This window comes from Tachyglossus aculeatus, chromosome 26 (assembly GCF_015852505.1).
Source record: "Tachyglossus aculeatus isolate mTacAcu1 chromosome 26, mTacAcu1.pri, whole genome shotgun sequence".
NCBI classification, from domain to species: Eukaryota; Metazoa; Chordata; class Mammalia; order Monotremata; family Tachyglossidae; genus Tachyglossus; species Tachyglossus aculeatus.
The window spans coordinates 15,390,605-15,400,865 of NC_052091.1; the positions used below are offsets into that span (position 1 = coordinate 15,390,605).

The window sequence follows — 10,261 nt, forward strand, 5'->3', positions numbered from 1 at the left end:
GCGCTCCCCAGGCGGTGGGCTTGAAGGGGTTCCTGGTTGGAGAAGTTGCTTCAGCCTTGCGGGCAGCACGGCCAGGCGGGCCAGGGGAAGGGGCACTGGCTTAGCACCAGGCCCTGAGAGGAACTGCCGACCGAGTCCTTTCCTTTCTGCCCTAATGCACACGGGGAACGGCAGAAAGGTCAAGCTGAATGCTCTGCCTGGAGAGGGGCCGAGAGCCAGGAACCATATGCAGACTGTTTTGGCTCATCCCTGAAAGGGCCTCCCGGCTCATTCCAGAAGCATCGGTGAAATCTGGGGCAAGGGGTGGTGCGGTTCTGGGACTCACCCACCCACTGAACATAGGCAAACGTCTTCCGTTCCCATCCTTATCCCCTTGCTTTGCTCTCGCTAACCCCAAGCCTAGTCCATTTTCTACCCAGGAGTCCCCTTGTTTGCACAGTCTTCTAGACTGTGAGCCCACTGTTGGGTAGGGACCGTCTCTATATGTTGCCAACTTGTACTTCCCAAGTGCTTAGTACAGTGCTCTGCACACAGTTAGCGCTCAATAAATACGATTGATTGATTGATTGACTGACCATAATGGCATCCCCGGTGGGAAGAAGGAGAAGCAGCGTGGCCTAGTGGATAGAGCACGGACTTGGTTTCTAATCCAGGTCCTAATCCGGGCTCTGCCACCTGTCTGCTCTGTCACCTTGGGCAAATCACTTAACTGCATGAATGATATTTATTGAGCCCTTATTGGGTGCAGAGCACTTGGAAGGACTAGGGTTAAGGACCGGTGCTTTCGAGGGTCCCCGCTTCTCTGCTCCCTCCATCCCAGCAGTCTCCCCTTTTCGGTCTGGCTCCCTCCCTCCCTCCCTCCCTCGCCACCACCCTGACAGTTCACCTCCTGTGTTGCAGTGGCTGGATTGCGGCCCTGTCTGTGCTGAACCCGAAAATCTCCCTGGCAATCCCGATCATCATGATGGTGGTGGCCGGCTTCTTCACCCTGTGCTCCATCCTCTCGCTCTTCCTCTTGAAGCGGGTGAGTGGGGTCAGGCCCCTGGTGGCCCCCGGCTGGCTGCCTCCCATTTTCATAGTATGGTTTTTCTTTAAGAGCCTGACTATGTGCCAAACTCTGGGGGGAGATACGAGCTAAACAGGTCGGACGCCCTCCCTGTCTCGCATGGGGTTCATCATCTAAGTAGGAGGGAGAACAGGGACCGAACCCTCATTTTACTGATGAGGAAACCAAGGCCCAGAGGAGCGAAGTGACTTGCCCAAGGTCACGCACAGGCAAGAGGCAGAGTCGGGATCAGAACCCAGGTCTTCTCACTCCTAGACCCGTGCTCTTTCCACTATGCCAAGCTGCTTCTCGAGAAGCTAAGTGGGAACAGGGAAGTGGGGTGGGACAGGCAGGCTGACAGGAGTGGGAGCCAACTTGATGGCATTTATTGAGCGCTTACTGGGTGCAGAGCGTGGTGCTGAATGCTTGGGAGGGGACCCTGCAGTAGAGTGAGTAGATACGATCCCCACCCTCAAAGAACGTAGCATTTAGCGGGGAGACGGACACTAAATGAATTAGAGGTCACAGGGGAGCAGTAAAGTATTAAGATTGGGACATAAGTTCTTCCACCGAGAGGAGGCAAGTGCTTAGCGGTTGCAGAAATGCTGAGGTGGCAGTAGGGTGAGAGGATAAGAGATTAATCAGCTTCTGAGGCCTTTTCCCTCCCTTCCCCCAAGACATCCCCAGGAACCCTGAAGACCCTGGAACCCAACTCAGGCTCTTAACTGTAAAGCGGAGGTGTCCTGGTGGCTTGGGCCAGGGCATGTGGTGTCCTGGTGGCTTGGGCCAGGGCATGTGGAGTGGCGGCCTGACAGGCCGTGAACCAGGCCGCATGGGGAGCCGGAGGGGCTGGCCGAAGGTTCACGGGCCTGTCTTTCCTCCCGTAGGTGCACGCACTGTATCGCCGGACTGGTGCCAGCTTCCAGCAGGCCCAGGAGGAGTTCTCCCAGGGCATCCTCACCAACAGGAACTTCCGCAATGCCGCCTCAGGCGTGGCCGCGTCTGCTGCCCGGGGGGCTTTCCAGGGGAACTAGGCCCTCCCTGGCTCCTCCTCATTCCCTCCCCACCTCTCCCCCACCACTGCCGCCGCCCCTCCTCCTCCTCCTCCTCCCCCTTCCCCTCCCATTCCCACGATGCACTTTTCACCGGTGCCTTGCTTCCTCGGCCCCAGCCTCGGCCGGGAGTTGCAGAGATGGATCTGGCTTTGGCTCCCCCCTTGACGTTTCTTGGCGACCAGCACTCCCTCCCACCCGATGTGCGGAGGAGAGACAGAGCACTGTCTCGTAGACAAAGAAATTAACTTGGACCTCTTCCTTCCTGTCTTTCTTTTTTGTTCCTTTCTCCCTCCTTGGACAGTGAAACTCAATTGCTCACCTCTCGGCTGGGTGGTCCGTCTAGACGCTCATGAAGTCACTTATTTGAAAGCCTTGGTGCCCACCCCAAGGCTGAGAGCTGAAGTGGGGTCTCCGGGGCAGCGGGTGATCTGCGGAGAGTCTCCAGCAGGCCAACCACCGGTCCTGGTTGGCCCTTCTCCCTAGGCCTGGGACTGCCTGAGTTTTCCATCCGTGCTGGGGGCCCAAGGTGGGCAGAGCCTTCCCTTTTCAGGCCTGGGCACATCCGTCCCCTCCCCACCACCTCTGCCCAGGGCCGCCACACTGCACCCAGACGGGTTTGGATGGAGGGGCAGCAGGAGGTGAGCAGCGCCCACAGTCAGCTCTGAAGGTCAGCGTTGGACTTTCCAGAAGAACCTTCTCAGGGCGATGGTGGCAGTTTCGGAACCCTAAATGTGTCTCCTACCTGGGACACATCCCCCTAGCCCTCTCCCCTCCAGCTATAGCCTAGAGGTTCTCCACAGACAGCCAAGTGTTCCCACCGATTCCCACACCCTCCTTCCCCTCCCCTCAGAATAGCTATATCTCTCAAAGTCACTGGCCTTAGGCAAATCTATCTTAATTCCACCCCTTCCAACCTCAGGCTCCCGAGCCATTTCTTTTCTCCGCAGCCTTAAGATAACAAAATAACAAACCCCTGGCTTTGGATCTGGGGATTGAGAGGATGAGTCCCGGCTGGCTGGGTTTTCCTTGTGCAACTGAGTGAATGTGCAGTGGGGTCAGTCGGGGATTGGGGATTGAGGGGAGGGGTGAGACAGTGTAAGTTCAGCCATCAAAGCTGCTGCTGCTTAAGAAAGAGCCCATCACCTAGGGAAGAGGGGGTGGGTTTGTGTGTGTGTGTGTGTGTGTGTGTGTGTGTGTAACTTGTGTGTGTGACTTTTCCAACTTGTAAGAAAACTAGTTTCGATGGCCACTTGGCCAAATTTCTCTCCTGCCACAGCCTTCCTCTTGCGAGGCACATCAGCTGTTCTCCCCACCATCCCCTTCTGTTCCAGCTTCTAGCCCCTGCCTGAGCCCCCGGGGGTGCCGAAGGAGGAGATGTTCCTAACAGAAGCTGCTAATTGCCAGACGAGGAGAGGAGCCAAAGCCAGGGACTGCTTCTAAAGTGCTCCGCTATATCGTTTGAGCGGATTCCCCCCGAGCCACCCCCAGCTCTGGATCTCTGGATGAAGCTCCACTGTGAATCAAATTGCTACCAAGGACCGCCTGGCTGCAGCCCTTACATTCCTGCCTCCATCCTTGCCTCACCTCCCGCAGGGCAGCCTTAGGTGAAAAGCATTCAAACGGTTCCAGTGATGGGAGCAGAGCATTCCGGGGATGGTTTGGTTAGTCATGGTTCCAGCGAGTTTTGCGGGGGGATAGGCAGCACTGGCCTGGAACTGGGCTATGGCTGAATTGGGGACGGGCTTAGTCAAGAGGGTGGATGGTCAAAGCCCAAGGATCCTTTACACCTCAGAGATGGGAGCTCACTCTCACTCTCTCCTTCCCACTCCTCTCACCTGTCTTTTAGCCTGAATCTTTGGCCATCTTGGGGCCTGCAACTCTTTGTCTGTCTTTCCCCTGAATGTCCCTATGTGTGGTGGCAGAAAATTCCATTTTTTTTTTAACCTCCCCCACCCAACCATTCTGAATGATCTTCTTCCCATGTAAAAATGTATATGTCACATTTCAACTTCCGTGCTGGAATAAAAACCAAACAAACATGCAAAGGGGCCACTGTTCCACCCAGTACCTGCTTTGGTCATTCCATAGGCAGGTGCTGGAGGAAGGGGGCAATGCCAGTGCTGGCCAAAGGGCAAGTGAAGGAGAGATAGAGGTGATACCAGTTCCTGCTCTGGCCGGGTCTTGCTTCTCCCCCTACTCATTCATTCAGTTGTATTTACTGAACGCTTACTGTGTGCAGAGCACTGGACGAGGCGCTTGGAAAGTACCATTCATCGATAGACAGTCCCTGCCTACAACAGGCTCACTGTTAAAAGGGGGGAGACAGACATCAAAACAAGTAGATGGCATCAATATAAATAAGTAGGATTATATATATACATCAAAACAAGAAAACAGGCATTAATATAAAGTTATAGCTATGTACATACCTACATAAGTGCTGTGGAGCTGTCGGCGGGTAGAGCAAAAACGGAGCGAATTGGGGCAGTGGGGAGGGGAAGAGGAGCTGAGGAAAAGGGATTAGTCTTGGAAGACGTGAGCCTTCAGTAGGGCTTTGAACGGGGGACATGTGCTAGTTGGGCAGATGTGAGGAGGGAGGACGTGTTGAAGTAAAAGCAACATCTTCACCTAAGCCAACAAGGACACTAATAAAAACAAAAATAGCAGTATATCACTGGCAAAGCTGGCCCGGGATGAAGGAGGCCAGAGCGAGCGTGTCATCTTGGCGGCTGAGAGGACTTTGGATGGGGCTGCTAGCTCCTTGGAAATCGGGACTGGAATTTGAAATGACAGACTGGAAAAAAAATGTTCAGCAGGAGGATGGAGTGGAAATGGGACAAATGCCTCAGGAATGACAAAACCACACGCTAGATGGGGGAAGGCCGCTGAAAGCTAAAATACAGCAGGAAGTAACCAGGGATCGGCCATAACGGGCAGCTGAATACGAGTAGGCCGTGTTGCAAGGTACTTTAATGGCTACTAAATAGCAAATGCAGTTCTGAGCTGTAGCAACAGGAGAGGCAAAGACCTGGAAGTAATCCTTCCTCCTGACTGTGCATGGGTAAGATGCTCACTGGCTTGATGTTTTGATTGTTGCCTCTTTACAAAATGATAACAGAGGAATGAAGAAGGGTCTGTGATGTTTCTGGGCATTTCTGAGGTTGGGCACCTGGCTAGAAACCTCTGCCCAAGTCTCCCCCTTCTAGACTGTGAGCCCACTGTTGGGTAGGGACCGTCTCTATATGTTGCCAACTTGTACTTCCCAAGCGCTTAGTACAGTGCTCTGCACACTGTAAGCGCTCAAATACGATTGATTGATTGAAGGATAGGGATTCTTGGGGCTCTGCTCATGTACTCTGAGGCTGCCCCTGTGTCAACTTGTTGCCCCCATCCCATGATTTTGGTTTGGGTCCTGCACCCTCAAAACTGGCTGCTGAAGTTTGATGGACTGCCTAATGCCCCCCCGCCCTTCCTGGAATGGCAACCTTCAAATGTGCATGACTCCTTTGGGCACTTTGTGGTTATAAGCAGGTGAAACTATCCCAGAGACAAGGGAGGTTACGTCCTTGGAGATCTTTATGGAAAGAAGGGGAAAATGTGTTTGCTGGATGCCCTACTTGTTCATCTCCTCTGAGGCAGAGGCCTGCACCAGCTGACCCATTAGATTGTAAATTTATTGAGGGCAGGGAAATGTGATCTTGCTACTGTTTTAATCCATTAATCGATGGTATTGAACGCTTACGAAGTGCCGAGCCCTATGCTAAGCGCTTGGAAGAGTACAGTGCAACAGAATTACCAGCATATTCCCTGCCTGTAACAAGCTTATAGTCAAGAAGGTTGTAGGAGATGAGTTTTACTCTTCCAAGTTGTAGTACAGTGCCTAGCTCTCAGTAGACACTTCACAAATGACACTGATTTATTACTATGAAAATGTCAAATGCTGGCCCGGGAAGCCTACTTAAAGTAGCAGTCATAGTGGTATTTATTTAATGCCTACTGGGGTCAGTGGTCTGTATTAAGTGCTTGGGGCATATAAGAAAATCAAGCAACATTCCCTACCCACAAAGACCTTCCACTCTAATGGGAGAGACCTACTTTAAAGTATTTACAAGCAATTAGCAAAATAAGTAAATAACTGAACGGATATTCAGTATACAATTGAATGCATGTATATTCAAAAGCGCTGAGGAGGAATAAAAGTAGGTTCGTAAGTGCTAGAGGTGGTGAATGGATTTATATGACGGGATTAATCAAGGAAGGCTTCTTGGAGGAGGTAGGTTTTGACCGATTTGGGTGGGGCGGGTGTTTCTAAAGTAGGGATAAGAGTGAGTGGGAGGATAGAGGCAGGACAGTTGAGAGCAAGGTACATTAAGAAGGTTGGCTTGGGAACAGAAAGAGCAAGTGGGAGAGGAGCAGGTGAAGAGAGTGGATAAGTAAAGTGGGGTGAGTTGATGGAGAGCCTTAAGGCCAAGTGTGGGGAGTTTTGCTTGATGCAGAGGGACACGAAGAGCCATTGGAGAATTTTGAGAAGTAGAGCTGAGTGATGCTTTAGGAAGATAATCCTCATAGAGAGAAGCTGGAGGGAGGGAGATCAGTAAGAAGGTTGATATAATAATCTGTATGACTTGGGCTTGTATCAGGGTGATGTTTGGGTGGAGGAGAAGGGGCAGATGTGGGAGATAATATGTGGGAAGAACTGACAGAACTTGGCAGTAAAATTACATGCCTCTGTGTGGAAGCCGTGCCAGTTGTTGACAGAGTATTCTTCCAGGCGAAGAAAGACAGAAGTGGCTGCAGAGCAGAGACTAGGGCAGCACTGACCAGTTGCAGTTATCAGATGTCTACATGCACATGACATTTGCATGTGTTTTGCTGGGCACACAGCATAGCATAATGATGTCAAGGGAATATCGTGAGTCAGAGCACTTACTGTATGCGGAGCACTGTGCTAAGTGCTTGGGTGAGGACAATTCAACAACGTAACAGACACATTCCCTACCCATAATGAGTTTACAGTCTAGAGGGTAGGGATCATGTCTACCTAATCTACTGCACCCTGCCAAGTGCTTAGTACAGTGCTCTGTGCACAGTAAGATCTTGATAAACACCATTGAGAGGTTGATTTGAGGAAATTTGCTGGTACCCAGGAGATTTTTCCAGAGGGCCCCAGAGCCCTCCCGTCTCCTTGCTCCTGAGCTGTTGTATTTCCTTCCCAGGTCTCAGGGAACAAGGGTGCTGCTTCAAACTCCTGGACCTGCCAGTGGGACCTGACGGGGAGGGAGACTGATCACTGGAAAACACAAAGCAGGATGTAGAAGTGCTTGGTATAAAGCGGGAAAAACGGTCACCCTGGGTGAGGGAGAGAGGTGGGAGATAATGGCCACTTACAAAGATGGTAATAATAGTAATAATTGTAGTAATAATGACGGTTTTTGTTAAGCGCTTACTATGTGCCAAGCACAGTTCATTCATTCAGTTGTATTTATTGAGCACTTAACTGTGTGCAGAGCACTGTACTAAGCGCTTGGAAAGTACAATTTGGCAACAGATAGGGACAGTCCCTACCCAACAATGGGCTCACAGTTCTAAGCGCTGGGGTAGGTAACCAGGTTGTCCCATGTGGGGCTCACAATCTGTCTCCATTTTACAGATGAGGTAACTGAGGCACAGAGAAGTTAAGTGGCTTGCCTAAGGTCACACAGCAAAGTGGCAGAGCCAGGATGAGAACCCACGTCCTCTGACTCCCAAGCCCGTGCTCTAAGCCATGCTTTTTCTCAGTTATTTGTTTTCTAAGACCTACAGTGATTGGTTTGGTACTTGATGAAGACACAGGTAATTATGAGGAGGGCAAGCAGGAAACCACCGATGCACAGGTCACCCAGCTGGACTACTGGCCAGGATATCCCCTGTCCCAGGCTAAGTGAAGGGGGACTCAGGACCACTGTTTTGCAGAAGCTATACCACAGGTGTTTTTTATTTTTAAATGGTATTTGTTAAGCATTTACTAGTGCTCTCTTGGCACACAATCAACCTCCTGCAAGCTTTGCTTTTAGTTCGAAGCAGTGCTGGGCTGTCACCCCCTTCCCTTTAGACTGTGAGCTCGTGTGGGATCAATAATATGTCCAATTGATCATCCTATATTTATTCCAGCGTGTATTCATTCGTTCATTCAATCGTATTTATTGAGCGCTTACTGTGTGCAGAGCACTGTACTAAGCGCTTGGGAAGTACACGTTGGAAGTACAAGTGTAGCACAGTCCTTGGCTCAGAGGACTTAACAAATTCCACAATTATGAGGAGGAGGAACCTAACCTTAGCCTGGGGTCCAGAGGCGGCAGGGGAAGACAAGAACGCCAACCCTGGCCATCAATTCAGGGAACCAAGCTCTTCAAAAGGAGTGAGGGGAACCAAGGCTTCGGGGTGGGCCCGACCCGACTCAAATCCAGCCTTACAAACTCCAAACCTATGCCCCAATTCCGACCCCCTCCAATTTACAGTCCGGAGGCGGCAGCCGCTGCCAGGGGACGGCAAGAAGCATCACTTTCAATTATTAATAATAATAATAATGGTATTTGTTAAATGCTTACCATGTGCCAAGCACTGTTCTAAACACTGGGGGAGATACAAGGTTATCAGGTTGTCCCACATGGGGCTTGCAGTCTAGAGCCCCATTAATTAATTAATTAATTCCCATTGATTCGTTAATTCATTCAATCGTATTTATTGAGCACTTCACTGTGTGCAGAGCACTGTACTAAGCACTTGGGAAGTACAAGTTGGCGGCATATAGAGACGCTCCCTACCCAACAACGGGCTCACAGTCTTCATCGCCATTTTACAGAGGAGGTAAATGAGGCACAGAAAAGTTGTGACTTGCCCAAAGTCACACAGCTGAGAAGGGGGGGAGGCGGGATTAGAACCCACGACCTGTGACTCCCAAGCCCGGCCTCTTTCCACTAGGGAGCGCCGCTTTGAATGCCGAGGCGCCGTTGGCCGCTAGAGGGCGGCAGGGAGCGCCGCTTTGAATGCCGAGGCGGCGGCGTTGGGCGCTAGAGGGCGGCAGGGAGCGCCGCTTTGAATGCCGAGGCGGCGTTGGCCGCTAGAGGGCGGCAGGGAGCTCAGCTTTGAATACCGAGGCGGCGTTGGCCGCTAGAGGGCAGCAGGGAGCGCCGCTTTGAATGCCGAAGCGGCGTTTAGAGGGCAGCAGGGAGCGCCGCTTTGAATGCCAAGGCGGAGTTTAGAGGGCTGCAGGGAGCGCCGCTTTGAATGCCGAAGCGGCGTTTAGAGGGCAGCAGGGAGCGCCGCTTTGAATGCCAAGGCGGAGTTTAGAGGGCTGCAGGGAGCGCCGCTTTGAATGCTAGGCGGCGTTGGCCGCTAGAGGGCAGCAGGGAGCGCCGCTTTGAATGCCAAGGCGGCATTGGCCGCTAGAGGGCTGCAGGGAGCGCCGCTTTGAATGCCGAGGCGGCATTGGGCGCCAGAGGGCAGCCGCTTTGAATGCCGAGGCGGCGTTGGGCGCCAGAGGGCAGCAGGGAGCGCCGCTTTGAATGCCGAGGCGGCGTTGGGCGCCAGAGGGCAGCAGGGAGCGCCGCTTTGGATGCCGAGGCGGCGGCGTTGGGCGCTAGAGGGCAGCAGGGAGCGCCTCTTCGAATGCTGAGGCGGCGGCGTTTAGAGGGCAGCAGGGAGCGCCACTTTGAATGCCGAGGCAGCGGCGTTGGCCGCCAGAGGGCAGCAGAGAGCGCCGCTTTGAATGCCGAGGCGGCGTTGGCCGCCAGAGGGCAGCAGAGAGCGCCGCTTTGAATGCCGAGGCGGCGTTGGCCGCCAGAGGGCAGCAGAGAGCGCCTCTTTGAATGCCGAGGCGGCGGCGTTGGGCGCTAGAGGGCAGCAGGGAGCGCCTCTTTGAATGCCGAGGCGGCGGCGTTGGGTGCTAGAGGGCAGCAGGGAGCGCCGCCGCTTTGAATGCCGAGGCTGCGTTTAGAGGGCAGCAGGGAGCGCCGCTTTGAATGCCAGGCGGCGGCGTTGGCCGCTGGAGGGCAGCAGGGAGCGCCGCTTTGAATGCCGAGGCGGTGTTAAGAGGGCAGCAGGGAGCGCCGCTTTGAATGCCGAGGCGGCGGCGTTGGGCGCCAGAGGGCAGCAGGGAGCGCCGCTTTGGATGCCGAGGCGG

The 10,261-nt window shown here is 53.2% G+C and overlaps 1 protein-coding gene across 2 annotated transcripts in view; it reads left to right on the forward strand.

Annotated features, from left to right (window-relative positions):
* The window catches only part of SCAMP2 (secretory carrier membrane protein 2), a 31,191-nt gene extending 27,043 nt beyond the window's left edge, over nt 1-4,148 (forward strand). Inside the window, exons 8-9 of one of the 2 annotated variants that reach the window (XM_038766935.1) lie at nt 901-1,024; nt 1,933-2,079. In XM_038766935.1, coding sequence (XP_038622863.1) covers nt 901-1,024; nt 1,933-2,079 — 271 coding nt within the window. Of the gene's footprint in view, nt 1-900; nt 1,025-1,932 lie in introns of both variants that reach the window. The other variant, XM_038766934.1, reaches the window with a different exon arrangement.
* Nucleotides 4,149-10,261: the final 6,113 nt, after the last annotated feature.